Source organism: Pituophis catenifer, unplaced genomic scaffold, assembly GCF_029215685.1.
Source record: "Pituophis catenifer annectens isolate HBS135680 unplaced genomic scaffold, rPitCat1.0.hap2 SCAF_2, whole genome shotgun sequence".
Classification (NCBI taxonomy): Eukaryota; Metazoa; Chordata; class Lepidosauria; order Squamata; family Colubridae; genus Pituophis; species Pituophis catenifer.
The window spans coordinates 164,446,108-164,466,928 of record NW_027256882.1 but is presented as its reverse complement, the minus strand read 5'-3'; the positions used below and the strand labels follow the sequence as shown (position 1 = coordinate 164,466,928).

General features: G+C 44.2%; 1 protein-coding gene across 2 annotated transcripts in view; it reads left to right on the top strand.

Moving 5' to 3' along the window:
* Positions 1 to 1,422: 1,422 nt before the first annotated feature.
* LOC139312830 (unconventional myosin-Ia-like) overlaps positions 1,423 to 20,821 on the top strand; it is a 59,278-nt gene continuing 39,879 nt past the window's right edge. Inside the window, exons 1-9 of one of the 2 annotated variants that reach the window (XM_070937957.1) lie at positions 1,423 to 1,545; positions 4,755 to 4,870; positions 5,011 to 5,105; positions 8,043 to 8,147; positions 10,660 to 10,706; positions 12,295 to 12,358; positions 15,582 to 15,680; positions 17,139 to 17,242; positions 18,566 to 18,713. In XM_070937957.1, the coding sequence (XP_070794058.1) occupies positions 1,426 to 1,545; positions 4,755 to 4,870; positions 5,011 to 5,105; positions 8,043 to 8,147; positions 10,660 to 10,706; positions 12,295 to 12,358; positions 15,582 to 15,680; positions 17,139 to 17,242; positions 18,566 to 18,713 (898 nt within the window). In that variant the 5' untranslated portion in view covers positions 1,423 to 1,425. The remainder of the gene's footprint in view (positions 1,546 to 4,754; positions 4,871 to 5,010; positions 5,106 to 8,042; positions 8,148 to 10,659; positions 10,707 to 12,294; positions 12,359 to 15,581; positions 15,681 to 17,138; positions 17,243 to 18,565; positions 18,714 to 20,821) is intronic. The other variant, XM_070937956.1, reaches the window with a different exon arrangement.

Below are 20,821 nucleotides of genomic sequence, written 5' to 3'. Positions count from 1 at the left end.
ACTTTACTACAAACTCTTTTTATAAGAGGAACATACATTTTTTGCTCATCAAAATGTCTCACGTTCAGATAATACACAGAATCGTCTAATTTAGTGTATTTCATCTGTGTTGCTACTTATACATTACCCTTTAAATCAAACTGCATCTCTAGTGAACTGCCCATTCGGGAAAAAAAATATGAAGTACTAAAGGACATTTCCCATCTAGAATAACTTTTGACAGAACCATGATAAACCTGTTCACTGTAACCACGTTATAAATTTACAACATCGTAATAGAGAAGTAACATTCCACTGATAATAAATTTAACAGTGGTATGTGCAAAGGAAATAGTATTCTAGTTATGTAATGACTGATGAAACTTAGTTCATAACATGAAGTTTAGGGAAGTATCAGTGTAATTGAGAGAAAGATAATAAATTGAATAAATATAAGAAAGATACTAATTCGGGATTTGTCTAGAGTCTGAAGTATAATTATTTTGCAAAGATATCCATTTATATGGTTGATTGATTGGTTGATTGATTGATTGACTGATTGATTATATGTCATCAAGTCATTTTTGACTCCTAACAATCAGATAGATAGCCGTGGTGGCACAGTGGTTAGAATGCAGTACTGCAACAGGCTACTTCTGCTGACTGCCCGGCTGCCAGCAGTTTGGCAGTTCAAATCTCACTGGTTCAAAGCCTTCCATCCTTCCAAGGTCAGTAAAATGAGGACCCAGATTGTTGGGGGCAATAGGCTGACTCTGTAAACCACTTAGAGAGGGCTGTAAAGCACTGTAAAGCAGTATATAAATCTAAGTGCTATTGCTATATGCATTTTCTCCATGACAATCTGTCTCTAATCTGATCTTTCAGATCTTTGAATGGTACCCATTACCGCTGTAATTGAATTCAACTACCATGCTGCTGGTCATCCTCTTCTTCTATTTCCTTCCATTTCTCTCAGCATTACAGTCTTTTCCAGAGACCAAGATCTTCACATAGTGTCCAAAATAGGATAATTTAAGTCTGATCATTTATGCCTCAAGAGAACTCTGGATTGATTTGTTCAATGGTCCATCAGTTTGTTTTCTTGGTTGTCTATGGTATTCTTGGGATCCTTCTCCAAAACACCCATTTATGGGCCATTCTCTAAATTGCACAGTTAGTCAAGCAGTGACCTAGATCATCTTAATTATTTGATTATTTCTACTGTTATAAAACTCGCATTGGTCTTTATGCTTTTTTTTTTGTACTTTATTATCTATGGATTGTCATTGGTACCAAGAATGAAACCAAGAATCTGCAACTGTTTTTCATAAGTCATTGTGTGAAAAGCTCTTGATTGTGTGGCAAAAACATCTGGATTTAACCCGTGACTCACTCACTTGCAGGTTACTTTCCTCTGTGTTTGGAATCCCGGCCGTTCTTGCAACCATGGAGAGTATGGCAGTGCTTGACTCTGTGGGTGTAGGAGACCTGGTGTTGTTGGAGCCGCTGACTGAAGACACATTGATGCAGAACTTGAAGAAACGCTTCGAACATCAAGAAATCTATGTAAGTGGAGATGGGGAGGGATACAGAGAACAACAGATCTGGGAGTCTTTTCGTTTAGGGTCAACAAATTAGAACCTGCAAAGATCTACTAGGATGCATGCAATCAGAGCAAATACTTTCACTGTCACAATGAACAGTACGATCCTAAAAAGGAGGGAATACAACCAACACAAAGGGCCAAATGGTTTTCATAAGTATTTTCATGTGCTGATTATTATGCACTGCTGCAAAATGAAAAAAAAGTGCTATAAAAGGAAAGCAGGACATCTCAATAGGAGGATGATCCATGTATCTTCTATTCCTTATTGTGGATGGACAACTTCCTCTGATTAAACCAGGCAATTCTTCAGATAGAGGTTACCTTCCATTTTGAGAGCAGTCACTTCTCAAAATTGAAACTATTGTTGTTGTTGTTGTTGTTGTTGTTGGTCGCACATTCGGCAGATTGGTTTTGGCATTTTTATCTATCTATTGAGTCCATCCCAAGATTTGAGATAGACAGATATTGTTGTTAGATGGTGTTAAAGGTACCATCACAGGATGTAAGCTGCTTCAGATAGAGCTGCCTTTTGCAATTGATCGATGTTGATTTTGTCAATGTCGATAGTGTTCAAATAGTGCTTCAGAAGTCTTGGGATTGCATCCCAGGCGATCATTATTATTACATTTGTATCCTGCTTTTTCTAGATATAACTCAAGGTGGTGAATAGACCCAATGTTCCTGTCTCCTATTTTCCCCACAACCACAACCTGGGCTAAGAGAGAATCCCAAATCATCCAACCAGTTTTCATGCCTAAGGGAAGCCTACAAGTCTCCATTTCCTGGTTTCCAAGCCAGCACCTTCACCACTACACCAAATTAATTTTTGTGCACAGTCTATTCAGAAGTACCTCTGCGCTGTGTGTTCAACCATAGGAAACATTAAGGGAGTTCCATCCTAATAATATTTGTATTTTTCATGGTCACTTTTTATTAATAAATTCTGCTTTAAAAGCCAAGGTAGGACTGGCTTTCAAGAGAATACAATGCATAGTCAGCAGAGAATAACTAATAGCAATGCAAAAATTAATGGAAACATTCAACTTGCTTGTGCCTTCTAAGTACTAATAATTTGTTCCTTGTATCATTGCCATTTATTTATACGGAGTACACAAATATTTAATAAGGGATTTGGAATAAAGAGGTCCCAACCCACAGGAGTTTATTCCTTAAAAAAAAAATCCATTATATCCAGGTTTAACTCTGCCCAGCACAGAAGATCATTGGAAAATAAATACTGAATCTAATTGCCTCGTCTCATTCATGGCAGGTGGCAGCACCTTGCCAAGCTTTGTTGATCTCAAAAAACAAAGCAAAAGCAGAAAAAGAAACTTCACAACAGTAAGCAGAGTGAGACCTGGCTCGTATTTGGATAGGAAACACCTGATTAGACTGGGAAATTGGGGGGATTATTAAATCCCAGAAAGGGACCTTGGCAAAGCAGTTTTCATACCCCTGCAAAAAAAAAAAAAAAAAAAAAAGTCTATAAAATCATCAAGAGCTGAGTTTGGTTAAGGAGTCTTAACTTTCTATCAAATGAAATAATCCTCTCTTTGAAGTCTTCCTGTGTGTTTTCTTTTTCCGCTGGTGCAACAAAAGTTGGAATAGTGCACAGTATCCATTGATCGGTAACATGAGAGTTTATTCTTCTAGAATCATCAATTATCAGATGAGATGGAGTGGAGGGAAGATGAGGAAGTGAAGGAGCCATGGGAAAAGGCAATAAGGGAAAGGCCTGTTAAGTAGGGCAGGTGTCAGGCTCCAAAACCAAGAAAGACATGTTGAATTTCATATTGTTCCTCAGCTATAAACAGAAATCTTGCCAAACTAAAAATTCGCATCATAGCAAGATCTGACTTGGTCTTTTTTCTCCCAATCAAATTATCCAAACTTTTGCTGTCTCTTGCTTCTCTGGAATGCAGCCCCTCCCTCCCTGGACTCCAGACTATATTCCACCACAGCAGCAGGATCCCACTTAACCAGATTCCTCCTCTTTAACACAGGTAGTCCTCGACTTACGACCAAAATTGAAGCCCTAAATTTCCATTGCTAAGTGAGACAGTTGTTAAGTGAGTTTTGCCCCGTTTTACGACCTTTCTTGTCACAATTATTAAGTGAATCACTGCAGTTGTTAAGTTAGTAACACTAATTTGTTAAGTGAATCTGGTTTCCCCATTGACTTTCCTTGTCAGAGGGTCGCAAAAAGTGATCACATGACCCCGGGTCACTGCAATCGTCATAAATATGAACCAATTGCCAAGCATCTGAATTTTGATCGCGCGACCCTAGGTATGCTGCAACGGTTGTAGCTGTGAAAACCGGTCATAAGTCACTTTCTTCTGTGCTGTTTGTAATTTCAAAGGGTCACTAAATAAATTGTAGGACTACCCGTACCTGATTTATAGTAATGGGCAGAGCCCAATTTCCCCTACTAGTTCTACAAAGCTTGGGTAACGTGACATGACACAGCTAAAAGAGGAAAGATCAATGGAATTTATTAAATCTATCAGGCTCCATGTTATAGGAGACCTGCAGTGGGTAGATCTTCTTTACCAGCATTAGCAGGACTGGACCAAGATATTATATTGCCAAATCCTAAACCCCAGAAGAGGCCTTCCCTTGGTCCATATACAAAACTGTCTAGTCTGGCAGATTGCTCTTTCTTGTTGCCTTTGTTTTGACAGTGGTCACTGAGCAGCTGCCTTGCTCTACTCAATGAATAGGACCAGCCTATTTGCCCGCCAAGTAGATAAAAAACGATTAGCAAGAAGATCATGGCAATGAGGCCTCTTTGCTTCCTGGTTCCCCCTGGTCTTCCTGAGCCAGAGTAGGAAATAGGAATAGAAGCAAATGGCAATGGTGAACCAGAGGGACAGATGTCTATGGAGACTCTCAGTCATCCAGGTCATGGTTGTCTCAAAGGTGCTTTTTCAAGAGGCAACTATACTTTCTGGTTTTTCTTTGAAGACGCTTCGCTTCTCATCCAAGAAGCTTGTTCAGAGCTGAAGAAGCTTCTTGGATGAGAAGCGAAAGGTCTTCAAACAAAAACCAGAAAGTACGGTAGCCTCTTGAAAAAGCACCTTTGGGACAGATCCAACCTTTGACTCTTTCTCCTACAGCCTGAGCGCTGCCCTCTTGCTAACGAGAACAACCTATTTCTGCCTCACAGACCTACATTGGGAATGTGGTGATCTCACTGAACCCATATCAGCCACTGCCCATTTACTCGGCAAAAACAGTGGAAGAGTACAGGAACTGCAACTTCTTTGCTGTCAAGCCTCACATGTAAGTGAGATGGGAATGGAGTGGGAATGATCATACCCAACAACTCTCAGGAACGGATTCCAGGGGACGAGAGGGAGAAGGCAGGTCCTGGGGGAATCCAAAGCAACAGCCCTCTTCACTCTTCTCCCTTGTTTGCCCAGTTATGCCATTGCTGATGATGCTTACCACTCACTGAAGGATCAAGACAAAGATCAATGCATCCTTATTACTGGCGAGAGCGGGGCCGGAAAAACAGGTGAGTGAGGATTTCTGGGTTCCTCAAGATGGGCAGAGAAAAAAGAAAGCATTGGCAAGAGGCAACTCCTAGCCAAGCTTGGCGGAGTTTGGAAGGGACAGGAGAAAACCAGGGGTGGGATCACTCATGAATTTTTTTTAAATTTGATTTATATGCCGCCCTTTTCCGGAGACTCAGGGTGGCTTACAATGCGTTAAGCAATAGCCTTCATACTTTTGTATATTTATACAAAGTCAGTTTATTGCCCCCACAAACTGGGTCCACATTTTACCTACCTTAGAAAGGATGGAAGGCTGAGTCAACCTTGAATCTGGTGAGATTTGAACTTGCAGTAATTGCAGGCAGCAGATGTAAGTGGATGTTAATAACAGTGCTTTAGTCTGCTGAGTCACCAGAGCTCCTCTGGTGATCACTACAGGGTTGAGTTGATCACTACAGGGACAGGTAGGGGATGCAACTGAAAACACCAAAAGGGATGGGAAAGTCTTCAAACCAAGAGGATTCGTTGCACAATCATCTTATTCCCATCCTCAAACTTTGTGGGGGGAGGACATTCTGATAACTTTGCTTAACATTTGTAATTCTGCTTCTTCGGTCCTTTTTCTTGCTAGTGTTAGGAGTTGCGTATTTGAAGTACTCGGAGATGAGCAGAGATCAATACGTTTTTCAACCGTCATCTAAATAGCATGGGAGCAGATCACTCTTGAAAGGCTCTCTTTAAATAAATACATTTTAATATGAGCTTTCACAAATCAATGAAGCAGAATATAGAAGCGGGAGAGGGAACCCAGGGGCAAAGTGGTTCATTAGAATTAGTTTAGTGGCACTGCCAGATGTCTACAAATTTAAGCAATTGAAGCAAACGTCCACAGCCTGTGTTGTATTGGGCTAGAATACCCCTCATCCCTAGTCAGAAAATCCTATTGGCCACTGGTGGGTTTCAAATTTTTTTACTACCGGTTCTGTGGGTGTGGCTTGGTGGGTGTGGCAGGGGAAGGATACTGCAAAATCCCCATTTCCTCCCAATCAGCTGGGACTCAGGAGGCAGAGAATAGATGGGGGCGGGGCCAGCCAGAGGTGGTATTTACTGGTTCTCCGAACTACTCAAAATTTCCACTACCGGTTCTCCAGAACTGGTCAGAACCTGCTGAAACCAGGGGTGAAATGCTCCCGATTCAGACCGGCTCGGGCGAGTAGGTAGCGATGATAGCCGGTGGTTCGGAGAACCGGTAGCAATGGCAGCTGGAAGCTCCACCCACCCGCCCCATTCCCCAAACTCGGGAAATGCACCATTCCCGGACTCCTACTGCTCACCTTTCTCCCGCGGCTGGCTGTCAGGGAAGGCAAGCGCCCGAAAGGTAGCGGAGTCGCTCACTCTCCTTCTTGAATGAGCTGCTCTGGTCCATGCGCCAGTTGCGCAAGCGCACATCCAACCTGCCGCTGAATTAAATAAACTGTGCGCTTGCGCAGCCGGCGTGTGGATCAGAGCGGCTCATTCAAGAAGGAGAGTGAGTGACTCCGGTACCTTTCGGGTGCTTGCCTTCCCTGACAGCCAGCTGCGGGACAAAGGTGAGCAGTAGGAGTCCGGGGAATGGGGCGGGTGGGTGCAGCCGCGGGAGAAAGAAATTTAAAAAGTTTTCCTACCGGGTTCTGTGGGCGTGGCTTGGTGGAAGGGAGTCTTGTGACTGAGTGGGCGTGGCTGTGAGTGACATTGAGTTGGCCACGCCCACTCAGTCACAGGACACCCCCCCCCACCGAGCCACGCCCACAGAACCGGTAGGGAAAAATTTTAGATTTCACCCCTGGCTGAAACCCACCTATGCTATTGGCTCCATTCCTTGGGATGATAGCAATAGCTGTGCAACCAATTTGGGACTACCAGGTTGGAGAGAGTTCCTTTACAATTGCTACTGCTTCGGTGGCAAGTTACATGGAAATTATTCCTCCATGAGGGATATATTCTTGAATCACATGGAGTGATATAATAGATGTGCCCTCTCTCCTTCCCAAATAACATAATCCAGATGCCTACAAGCAATTCAGTTCACCAATGAAGTTCTAAATGCTTTCTATGATCACAAGGAGGAATTTCCTCATGAATTAAGAGGCCTTAAGCAGTGGCACAGCCTGTCTCAAACTGTGGGTCTCTCTGCAGAGAAATAAAAAGAATTATCTGGAACTGGATAGCCACCTACATTAGGGATTGTTTAGTAGTGGATTCCTACTGAGGATTTTTTTCTGAGTAGGGAACAAGACAGGATAGCGTATGCCCAGGGGTGGAATTGAAAAATTTCAGCAACTGGTTCACTGCCCAGTTGCTAGATGGGTGTGGCCATGGGGGCGTGGCCTACTTGGCCTCCTGCACCGCACCTGGGAGGGGGCGTTTTCACCCTCCCCAGGCTCCGGAGGCTTTCCTTGAGCCTACAGGAGGGCGAAAATGGCCTCTCCTGGGCAGCAGAGGCCCTCCAGAGGCCGGAAATGGGCACTTTTCCGGACTTCTGGTACTTCTGGTAGGCCCGTTTTTTGCCCTCCCAGAGCCTCTGCGTATGCCTTGCACTTACCTGGCATCCAAAACAGGCCACATGGAGACTCCTGGGAAGGGAGGGAAGGGGTGGGCAGGGTCAAGCAGTCCTTGGAACAACCGGTTCAACGAAGCAGATTAAAATTAACATCCAATTCGCCCAAACTGGTCCGAACCGGCTGAATCCCACCCCTTCTCCTCTTTGACATGCCCTTGTCTCCTTTTTAGGGACTAAGAGAGAGAGACTGGCCCAAGGTGACCCAGCTGGCCTAGGGAAGGACTTGATCACATTGCCTTCTGATTTTTAGCCTTGTGTCCTATTCACCTCACCAAAACTGGGTCTTTTTAAATATCCCTAGTAGCAAGTCATTTATTCTCTCACTGATTCTTTGCTGCTCACACCTTTTCTTCCTCAGAGGCCAGCAAGTTAGTAATGTCCTATGTGGCAGCTGTATGTGGAAAAGGGGAGGAGGTGAATCGTGTCAAGGAACAGCTTCTACAGTCCAATCCTGTCCTGGAAGGTATGTACTTGCAGCCTTTGTAAGGGATGGGAAAGGGAGGGATCAATTCTATAGGAGCTGATCAGTACGTATAGGCATTCACTGGGCAATTACCTATTATCACATTTCCCCATAATGCAAAAACAGTATTTTGTTGCTGAGAAAGTGCACATCTCCCAACTGGGCACCTACACTGCATTTGCAGCGGTTATAAGGAGGGGTTGTTGGAGTTTTTCTTCACAGCTGAGTCAAAGATCTGTTCTCCAGCTCTTGAACTGGCAAAGAAAAGAAAAAAAACCAGTACTGCATAAAATTTGCTACCTGTAATGGCAATCCCTAACTTACCACTGGCATGATTTATAAGGCACAGCCCCTTATAAATGGGGAATGGCCGAGAGTCCGCAATGCAACTGTGATGCACTGAATCAACTATAACACATATAGTTCAAGAATTTCTTCTCAGGAAATTTGAGGGCACCTGGGATGATTTCATTGCAGCTGCACCAGAACCAGTTTAGCTTCTTTAGATATTGAATTATAACATCTATCCCATTTTGGACAATACAATATAGGAAATAATATCATCTATACACATACATACATAGATACACACACAAACATATGTGTGTGTGTGTGTGTGTGTGTGTGTGTGTGTATATGTTTATGTAAGTTTTCACGGTTATGTATGTGTGTATAGTTAATATTTCGGGTTTCTTCCCGTGTAATTGTGGATATATCCCTAAAAGGGTAGAAGCGACGTTTCGACAGAATCCCATCTGCCATCATCAGGCTTATGTCAGCAGTCTTTTGCAGTAACTTATACATACATATATATATATGTGTGTGTGTGTGTGTGTGTGTGTGTTCATGTATGTATATGTATATATATATATAGTGTATGTGTATGTGTGTATCAGTGGTGGGTTTCAAATTTTTTTACTACCGGTTCTGTGGGTGTGGCTTGGTGGGTGTGGCGTGGTTTGGTGGCCATGGCTTGGTGGGCATTGCAGGGGAAGGATACTGTAAAATCTCCATTCCCTTACCAATCCAGGGGAAGGTTACTGCAAAATCCCCATTTCCTCCCGATCAGCTGGGACTTGGGAGGCAGAGAATAGATGGGGGTGGGACCAGTCAGAATTTTTACTACCGGTTCTCCGAACTACTCAAAATTTCCGCTACTGGTTCTCCAGAAGTGGTCAGAAACTGATGAAACCCACCTCTGGTGTGTATACACACACACACACACACACACACACACACACACACTTTATTTAAACTAAATTTGTATATCAGTGATTGCGTGGCCTCTATAGATGCCATATGCTAAATAAATAAATAAAATTTATAGGACAATGGGATTAATAGAGCATGGGCACTGGTAGATTCCCTGCTCTGTTTTCCTTCTGCTCCTGCCAAACATTTCCAGTTAGCAAGAAAACATCAAATAATCATGCTTCTTGGGACATGGGGGAGGAAATTTATTTATTTATAATTTCAATTTCTAAAGTGCTCACTCATAAAAGACTCTGGGATAACAAGGATTAAAACCAAGTTTAAAAGAAATTCCTTTACTTTTTTTTGTTTTTGCAATTCTGGGAGCACTGGGATATTCAGTCTTTCAGTAAGAAATACTGAAAGACCCGCCCTCCCTCTCCTTCTGGAATGGGACAATTTACCTCAGCCAACTCACTGTGGCCATCTTGCTGCCACCAGCGAACATGTTAAGGATACTTCTGGAAAAGTTGGAAAAGGTCAGTTCTCTGAAGCCAACTTGCCACAGCCATCTCGCCACAGGACAGCTCGCCACATCCAACTCATAGTACGCCAACTCACCACGGAAAATTCCACGCGGGATAACTCAACACAATAAATGTTACTTGCCACGGTTTCCTCAACATTATTTCCATTTTTGTCAATGGATATAATGTCAAAGAAACAGTCAATGGATATAATGTCAAAGAAACAGTGCCAATTGTCGCACTGCATAGAATTGGCTATGTCATTGTCCTGCAGCAAGATGGCCGTGGCAAGTTGGCTGTGGCAAAGTCACCTTTTCCAACTTTTCCAGAAGAATCCTCAACATGTTGGTTGGTTGGAATTCTCCCCTGTGTACATTGGCTATACTGGTTGGCTAATATGTTAGAAGGCACCAAATTGGGGGGAAACTGATGCACTGATAGTTGTTTATTGTTGGTCTATATTGCACCAGGGTTCTCCAAAGTGGTCGGTATTGACCCCCAGCTATCCATGGGATTATTCATTGCTGTTATTGTTGTTATTCATAGTACTATTAATTAAAGCAATATTTATTAAATTGTTTTCATATAATGAATGTTTGGGGGTCAATGAACAATCTGAAACTTCATGAAGGTGGTCAATGAATGAGCCCTTTGGGGACCCCTGGTCTATATTTACTGGTACATTGCCTCCCTAATTTTGCCTCAAGGCTTTATAATGCTGTGCTGCCAACAGCTAGACTTGCCTACAAAATTATTCCTAGGGAAATGAGCATTTTTTCCTCCTCTTCTTTCAGCCTTTGGGAATGCCAAAACCATCCGCAATGACAACTCCTCCCGATTTGTAAGTAGTTGATGGAGAATTACTACTGAGTAGATCTAGCACAACTTCTAACATTTCTTAAAAGATATGCGTTATCGATCTAGACTTGGGAGCAAATCTAGAGTTACAGTTTTTTTCAAATCCTGGGTCCTGCAACTCAAGTGGTGCACAAAGAAAAATTCTTCTGCTAGTCATAGAGCCAAGTAGATTTATCTTTTCACTTTTAGAAACGGTGGAAGTGCTTCTTTATTCTCTCTTTTTTTTCCCCTCCGTCTCACACACAAACTTACTTGGACTTTTCCAGGTACACAATTCTATTTTTGCTGTTTTGAAGGCTAACATGTTTTTAAGAAAATTAGAAATAGAATTGTGACCCAACTTGTACAATTAAATCACACTTAACATTTATCCTGATGTAAACACTTCCTGGAATCTACCAAAACAATTCTTGTGTAGCGCAACATTTCATTTTTGTGTTCTACAGTCAGTTCCCTCATATAGAACACAATGAAATTGTGCTGTGAAGCAGTTGCTATAGAAAAAAAAAAACCCGACATAATTTAAATGCATTTCTAACTGGACATGTTGTAGCTCACGAAAGTGCGTTAACAATGAAAGATGGGTCTCAACGTTGCAGTAATGAGACTTTAGAGCAAAGAAGGAAAGGAGAATTATCTTAAGTCCCTCTAGTGCCAATTCATCTAGATCCCATATGTAACTTTTACTTGTGCACTGCGGAATGTGTACATATCAAAAGTAATTTGATCCTTAGTTACTGCCTTCAGACAATTTCCAGAAGAGTAAATATGTCAAATCACTGCAACGAAACCAACAGCCTGTAGCAGAAGAGCCTGTAGTACAGTGGGCTAAAGCACTGTTATTAACAACTGCTGCTTGCAATTACTGCAAGTTCAAATCTCACCAGGCTCAAGGTTGACTCAGCCTTCCATCCTTTCAAAGGTAGGTGAAATGAGGACCCAGATTGTGGGGGGCAATAAGCTGACTTTGTATAAATATACAAAAGCATGAAGGCTATTGCTTAACGCATTGTAAGCCGCCCTGAGTCTCCGGAGAAGGGCGGCATATAAATTAAAGCAAAAAAAAAAAAAAACCAGATTGTTTTGTGTCACCTTAAATGCTAATCTGTATAGAGCTTTAAAATAGGAAATTCTTCTTTCAATCAAGATCAACTCCTGATGAGTTCAGGGATACAACCCAGCTACAACACAGAAATGGGCCGCTATTGTCTTTTGCAGAGTGCTAGACTGAATATGGTCTAATCTAGAGCCGTGGTTATCTCCCATGCAAGCAGACTTAGCTTGGCTTCCAACTTCAAAAAAGATCATTCAAGTGCTGCCACCTGCTGAGGCATTTATTGTTCACATCACAATAAGGAGATTAGTTTTTCGAATACCACCAGACTCCTCTGTTTTCAGAGAGTTAAGTTTCAAACGCACCCAGCTACATGTCTATGCAATACCTTGAACTAGCCCAAAGCAACAACAACAAAAAAAAAAAGGGGGGGGGCAGGGAAGCCGTCACATCCATTAGGGATTCAAGGCTTCTCATTCGAATCTAAATGTTCCCCTCTGTTTCTTTTTCTCTCCAGGGAAAATACATGGATATTGAGTTTGACTTCAAAGGCGATCCTCTAGGTGGTGTCATTAATAATTGTGAGTATGGTCTTCCAGATCGTTTCAATAGGAGGGGAACATCTGCTAAAATTGGAGTCAGAATCAGACATGTGCTATTTACCATACAGGTAGCCTTTGACTTATGGCCATTCATTTATTGACCATTCGATAAACAAATGGGGGGATTCTGACAAGCAAAGTCAATGGGGAAGCCGGATTCACTTAACAGCCACGTGACTCATGTAACAACTGAGGAAAAAAAGGTTTGAAAAATCGAGTCCTGACTCGATTAACAACTGCATCCCTTAGCGACAGAGGTTTCGGCCCCAACTGAGGTCATAAGCCGAGGACTTCCTGTACCAGAGGAACTCTTTGGGAACAGAGACTGAGGATATAAATTATTAACGATGCATATATGCACAGATAATCCTCGACTTATGACCACGATCGAGCCCAACGTTTCTGTGGTTCAGTGAGGCAGTCGTTAAGTGAGATTTGCCCCACGTTACAACCTTTCTTGTCACAGTGGTTAACTGAATCATTGCAGCGGATAGGTTAGTAACATGGTTAAGTGAATCTGGCTTCCCCCTTGACTTCGCTTGCCAGAAGGCCGCAAAAGGGGATCACACAGCACAGCGTGTGGGACACAGCAAAGATCTCAAGTATAATCCAGGTGCCAAGCATCTGAATTTTAATCACATGACCATGGGGATACTGCAAAGGTCATAACTGAGAAAAATGGTCATGTCACATTTTTCAATGCCGTTGTAGCTTTGAACGGTCACTAAATGAACTGTTGTAAGTCAAGGACTACCTGTACTTTCTAAATTAACGGCAGCCACCTTTACATGAAGATTTTGTGCCAAACTGGCTTCAGACCTAGTTATTGTTTCTGCGCTCATTCTGCTACGGTTTATTGAAAACTGGAGCAAAGTTGCTTTTTTTTCCTTTGCAATTTTGCAGCTTTGGAGGGCTTATGGGGGATCTGTTTTCAAACCAGTGGAAATTCTTAATTTACCTCCCATCCAAATACTGGTCTACTTAGCTTTTTGAGATGAGCTAAGATGGGACAGGTGCTACGGAATTATCCAATGGGGCATATATTTGATTGCCAACCAGTAACAGAAATTCTGTGTCATTCCAGGAGAGGCTGACCTCCAGATTTGCTAAGTGGCAATTTGCAACATTCCTCACCATTGGCCCAGAAGCTGGAAATGTAGGATTAAAGTTCAGCAATATCTGGAGGTCCAAAGCTTTTCTAATCCTGTGCTTATTTCCTTATTTAAATAATTTATATGTCTGCCCATCTCACAGAAGCAGAATAACACAGTTGGAAGGGACCTTGCAGGTATTCTAATCCAGCCCCCTGTTCAAGCAGGAGACTCTATACCAGTGTTGGGTAACCTTTTTGCCATCGCGTGCCAAAAGCAGGGGGGGTTGCCCGCACGTGTGCCCACACCCATAATTCAATGCATCCCACCCCCCGCGCATGCATGTGCGATCCCCCCCCAGCACTCCCCCCATAGGCCCATTTTTCGGCCTCCCCAGGCTCCAGAGGCTTTCTTGGAGCCTGGGGAGGGTGAAAACAGCCTTCCCCACCCCTCCGGAGGCCGGAAATGGCCCATTTCCTGACTTCCAGTGGACCCAGAAGACCCAAAAATCAGCTGGTTGGCACGCGCATGCGCACTGGAGCTGAGCTAGGGCAACACTCACGTGCCCACAGATATGGCTCCACGTGCCACCTGTGGCACACGTACCATAGGTTCGCCATCACGGCTCTATACCATTTCAGACAGATGGCTGCCCAGTCTCTTTTTAAAAGCCTCCAGTGATAAAGCACCCACAACTTCTGAAGGCAAGCCAATCCACTGGTTTATTGTTCTCACCGTCAGGAAATTTCTTCTTAGTTCTAGGTTGCTGCTCTCCTTTGTTAGTTTCCATCCATTGTTTCTTGTCTTTCTTGCCTTCCGGTGCTTTAGAAAATAGGTTGACCCCCTCGTCTCCCCCCTCTGGGAGGAGGTTTCAAAGTATTTCTAGCACGACTTCCAGATTCTGTAATAGCTTTGTTCCCTATGCCATCCGTCTGCTAAACTCACAAGATTTGTTTTTCTCACCATGCACGTGTATATATACATCCGAATTAGACAGCGTTGTTTCTCCATGTCATATTTATATCTGGATACATACATAATTTTGTATTTATTTATTTATCTTGTCATGTTTATGTAGTGCATATTAGAGGTAGGGACCTTTTGAGAGCTGTATGCAATGAAATTTCATTTTAATATATGCCGATTAGTGTACATTCAAAGTGACAATAAAGTTGTCACTAAATTCTAAGTCTTTTTGGCAGCCCCTCAAATATTGGAACACTGGTATCATGTTGCACATCTAAGTAGCATACAGAGATTAAAATAAAAAACACAACACAAAATCTGTAGCGTCCAGAGCTAAAACAGTAAACCTTAATTACTGTATTTTTCAGAGTATAAGACACACTTATTCCCCCTCTAAAAGAGGATGAAAATTTGGGTGCGTCTTATACACCGAATATAGCCCTGCCCACCCGCCGGCTCCCACCCTTCAGCCTCTGCCTCCCAGCAATTTGCGTCCTTGCAGCAAAGAGCAAACAGCCCGTTTCAGTTTCGGCACAGCCTGATTAGCACAAGCAGCTGATTGTCGGTTGGATTGGCCTCCCGACCATCAGCTGTTTCAGGCTTCAGGGATTGCCATTGCCTATTGCCGCCTCGGTGCACCCCATTTTCGGCCTCTGCTGTTTGCTGCAAGGAGGCAAATTGCTGGGAGGCAGAAGCAGATTTTTTTTTCTTGTTTTCCTCCCCAAAAAAGGTAACTGCGTCTTATAGTCCAGATCGTCTTATACTCCGAAAAATACGGTAATCACAAAAAGAAAGCACACCAACAACAGCAGAGTCTACTTAAATCTCCTGGTCCAGGTGCCTATATTGCAGTGATCACATAGTAATAACAGCATGGATGGATCAAGCAGGAAAAGTGGGTAAACTAGATAATGAACTTGAGAGCAAGCAAGCCCAGAGAGCACAAAGGACCCCTCATTTCAACCCTGAGCTACAAATATTCTCTTTTATTGGAACTTGAGAGTGCCATTGTGTTCCTTGGCTGATAGAGGACATGTTCTAGCCATCCACATCCGCAGAGGGAACAACTTGGCCTTAAATTCTCCCCACCGATGCCTATGTGTTTTCATACTTTTTTTTCATTCTTGTCCTGCATTTACTTGCAGACCTGCTGGAGAAATCCCGAGTGGTACATCATGTGAAGGGCGAGAGAAACTTCCACATCTTCTACCAACTCCTATCTGGAGGCTCAGACCAGTTGCTCAGTATGTCCTTCACACTTGACTTGGGTGGGATTATTAGTCCCCATACTCCCTCCCCCCCAAAAAAGAGAGAAAAGGACATGAGATGGGGGGAGGTTGAAATAAGGGGAATGCAGGAACAATCTATTTTCTGGAATTTGGAAAACTTGTTACAGGAAATGTTGAATCTTCTCAACTCATTTGAGGCGTGGCTAGCCAAAGATACTAAAGCAATGGTTCTCAACCTTTTCCTCACCATGGACCCACTTTAAATGGCCATAGATTATAGCCACGGACCCCCAAAGATTTAAATCATAACATTTCTTCAAGTCTGCGGATCACAAATTGAGAACCACTGTGCTAAATAGGTCTATGACAACTTGCCATGGCCAACTTGCTGCACGACAACTCATTCTGGGACAAGAGTTACACTTATATCAAAGAACTGATGGAACAGAATCATTAAAGAAAGGATACAAAAGGAGGGACAGAATGAAATGTGAATGGCAAAAATTTAAATAAATTTTTAAATAATATTATTTAATATTTAATATTAAAAAATAAAAATAAATTTTTATTTATTTTAAATAATTAAATTGAATCGGTAAATTGTCCCGCAGCAAGTTTTCCCGCAGGGAGTTTGCCATGATGAGTTGGCTGTTGCAAGTTGGCCATGGTGAGTTGGCCATAGCAAGTTGGCTATGGGAAAGTTGTCCCTTTCCCATGTGAAACCATTTCTTCCCAGCAGCTGGGAAGACATAGAATAGCCGGAACCAGAGCATCATTCCCATCCCAGTACATTGTATAAAAATCTCCATCATATTTCCCCACCAGCCTGCTAACTGGCTATGGTAGTTATAGACGATTGCATCTAGAAGATATCAGTTTATGATAAATGGAGTTATTCAAGTCAGTACTTTTGGCCAAAAATACCAAGTCATATTAAAGGCAAGATAGGGAATCTCTCCATTTGGTTGAAACTGATTGGCACATGAGAACTGAAGATACATTATAGGTAATCCTCTACTTACAACTGCAATTGAGCCTAAATTTTCTATTGCTAAGTGAGAGATTTGTTAAGAGAGTTTTGCCCCATTTTATGACCTTTCTTGCCACAGTTGCTAAGTGAATCACTGCAGTTATTAAATTAGTAACATGATTGTTCAGTGAATCTGGCTTCCCCCTCGACTTTGCTTCTCAGAAGGTCACCAAAGGTCATCACATAACCCCACGACACTGCAACCGTCATAAATATCCGTTGCCAAGTGTCTGAATTTTGATCATGGGGATGCTGCAATGGTTGTACGTGTGAAAAACGGTCATAAGTCACTTTTTTAAGTGTCTTTTTTTTAAAGTAACTTTGGCCGGTCACTAAATGAACTGTTGTAAGTTGAGGACTACTTGTATAGCATCTGAAAAAAAATCTTGACTGGAGGAGGCGCTACTCAGGACTCCGTTTCCACAATTCCTTCTCTTCAACAGAACAGCTGAAACTTGAAAGAAAATTCAGCCTTTATAACTACCTCAACAAGGAGGCTGCAAGCCTGCAGGGCATTGATGATGCAGCCAACTTCAAAGCTGTTCAGGTATGTGTTATATTATACTCTTTGTGCAAGGTATAATATAAATTATAATGGCTTAGCTCTAGAGCAAAAGAAATGCTACGCATACTAGCAGCTAGTAAATATCCAAAGTTTGACTCATGCATTGCAAAACCACAGTAACCAAAAGAGGGAGGCAGCAGCTAATTGCTGAAATTAGTGATCTATGAAACAACCTGAAAGAAAGAAAACAAAGGGAGAAATATCCCCCCCAAAAAAATAAAACCAAATTTTAATGGGAAACTGACCATGCCCCATGGTCAGAAAATGCTGACTGGTTGTTTCAAGGGAAAAACAGAGAAAATGGGTAGAAGGAGAATTCACTCTTCTGAACCAACACCTTCTTAAACAGAAGCCATTCAGGTACATTGCAACGTGCCCTGTTGTTACAGGTCCCACTTTTAAAATTATTTTTCTATGAATCCACAAACTAGTCTCAAGACCAGTGGTAGGTTTCAAATTTTTTTTACTACCAGTTCTTTTTTTTATTATTATTATTATTTTTAACATTTTATATTTTAAATTACTAACATTACAAACAACATATACAATATTTCACCCTGTGCTATACATAAGAAAGGAAGATTTGGTTCTTCGGATATATCCTCATGATCGCCAAAATCCACGTTCTCGGGGCACAGGTACTGAAGCATCCAATTTTCCCAGCGCATAGTCCACAAATGGTTTCCAAATTTTCCAGAAAATGTCTTCTTTATAGTCACCATTTCTAATTTTAATATCACATGTCATTTTATCATTTAAAGCTAATTTCCACATTTCACAATACCATTCTTCTATTCTAAAATTCACATCTAATTTCCAATATCTGGCTACCAGTTCTGTGGGTGCGGCTTGGTAGGCGGGGCATTGCTTGGTGGGCGTGGCTTGGTGGGCGTGTCAAGGGAAGGATACTGTAAAATCTCCATTCCCTCCTTAATTCAGGGGAAGGTTACTGCAAAATCCGCATTCCCTCCCGATCAGCTGGAACTCGGGAGGCAGAGAATAGATGGGGGCAGGGCCAGTCAGAATTTTTACTACCAATTCTCTGAACTACTCAAAATTTCCGCTACCAGTTCTTCAGAACTGGTCAGAACCTGATGAAACCCACCTCTGCTCGAGACCTTTTGAACTCTATGTAGCTGAGCAATCTAAAGGAGTTCTTTTCACTGGGTGTTCTCTGAAAATACCACTTGACTTTCCTTTCTACCTCAGTGCTATTAGGCACATATGGCTTTCCTTGGATGCGGAGAGAGGTGAGTCGTGCTCTTTCTGAGGTTCATGCTCTTCCCTGAAACTTCTTTCATGCAGGATGCCATGCGAGCCATTGGGTTCACATCCTCAGAGATGACAGAGGTGCTGGAGGTGACGGCGGTCGTCCTCAAACTCGGCAATGTGCAATTTGGAGAGCAATTTCAAGCTGGTGGGACGCAAGCTTGTGTTATCCAGAGTGACAAAGGTAAGTAGGCGAGAAGGATCATTTCCAGAGTTACATAGGAATGCAATGGCATTATATGAAAAGAATTCTTTCCAGTGGTGGGTTGTTCCTGGTTCGCACCGGTTCGCAAGAACCGGTAGTAAAAATTTGTAGTAGTTCGGAGAACCGGTAATAACATTGGCTGGCCACGCCCCCAAACCGGTCCCCGGCCCAGTCGCTGCTCAATTACCCTGCCCACCTCATCAGGCTTTTTTTTTTACTTTTAAAAGCATTTTTTCTACAACCTCTTCGGCCGAAAAAATGCTTTTAAAAGTAAAAAAAAAAAAAGCCTCTGATGATCGCGTGCAGTAGTGGGTTGTTCCCAGTTCGCACCGGTTCACAAGAACCGGTAGTAAAAAATTTTAGTAGTTTGGAGAACTGGTAATAACATTGGCTGGCCACGCCCCCAAACCAGTTCCTGGCCCGGTCGCTGTTCGCTTACCCCACATCACTGCCCGCATGCAGCCCCGGGACTCCGCCCTTTGCCAGCCAGGAGCGCTGCCGCCAGTCGCTCCTGTGCACCCGGCTGCCTGCCTGCCTTGTCACCGCCACCATGAGGAAAGGCCCCGAAATTGTGCTGCCTGGGATCCACGTGGGCTGCCGCAGGGAGAAGCCAGGTATGGCTGGCTGGATGCTGCCTGGAGCTGAGCTCAAGGCTGGCAGGAGGAGAAATGTTGCCTCTTAGCCGTCTCGAACTGTCTGCTGCCATAGCCTGCCACCATCCCCTCTCCCCTGCAAGCTGCTCCTGTGCGAGAACCGCTGCTGCCAAGGGTGAGGGGGTGGTGGTGGCAAGGATGGGCCATCCGGGGCTTCCTTGTCTCCCCACCCGAGCAGACTTCTGGCACAGCCCCGGCCTCTGGAGGGAGGGAGGGAAGCCCTGGCCTGCTGCTCCTGCCGCCACCAGCCCCTTGCCTCCAGCAAGAGGAGTTCTCGTGCTGCCGCTTCTCCAGCAGCACCAGGAGCAACTGCCGGGGCAGAGAAGGCGGGGCAGGCTATGGTGGCGGGGAGGCGAGCTGCTCCAGGAGGACCGGAGGAGAGCGCAGCTTCTCACTCATGGAGATCTACCGGTGGGGAAGTGGGCGCGGTACGGTGTGCGCTGGCCAGGAAGCAGTTATGCTGGAGTGAACAGTTGCACGTTCACTCCAGCAAAGGTTTGTGCAACCCTCTCTGGCCAGGGAGCATAACCGCTTCCTGGCCAGTGCACCTCATACCGCACCCACTTCCCCACTTCCATGAGTGAGAAGCTGCACTCTCCTCCGGTCCTCCTGGGGTGGCTCGCCTCCCTGCTGGCAGCTTCTCCTTCTTCTGGCTGCTCCAGGAGCAACCTGTCTATTACCCGGTGAGAACTGCCTGCCACCACAGCCTGCCCCACCCTCTCTGCCCCGGCAGTTGCTCCTGGTGCTGCCGGAGAAGCGGCAGCATGAGAACCGCTCTTGCTGGGGGCAAGGGGGTGGCTGTGGCAGGAGCAGCAGGCCAGGGTTTCCGACCCTCCCTCCCTCCCTCCAGAGGCCTGGGTCTATCTTTAGCTTCGCTCAGCTGGCGTGGGAAGCACGGGGCCCGGTGGATCCCCGGGTGAGGGATGGGAGGAAGGAGGCCTGATTGGCTGACAAAAATGTCCACAGAGGAACCGAGGACGCGCCTATCCTTGACCCTGCTTAGCACCTTTCTTCTTCCTAAAACCAGGGACCGCTCTGCTCTCGCAAGGCACAGGGACGTCCCATCCCATTCCCTCCGTCAGGACTGAGGAAGATGCACCAAGCTTCTCTTCAAGGGGTTGTTAAGGGGGGGGGAGAAGGGCAGCTGACAGAAAGAGCACCTGCAGGGGGCATAGGATGTGGGGGTTCGCCTCGGTGCCTCGACACCCCTCGACCTCCGTGGGCGCCAGCCCCAGACAAGCGCCTCCGTCTTTGTGGCTGCGGAGCTTGGGACGGGAGGTCAGCTGGGGTTTTCATTCAACGCCCACCAGGGGCTGAGTGAGCCTCCTTTCAGTGCACAAACTTGGGGGACCAGATAAAAGCCGGGCTGGCGGCTCCGGTGCTGCTTTGATGGAGCCGGGTAAACCAAGGGGAGGAAAGAGAAGGAACTGATGG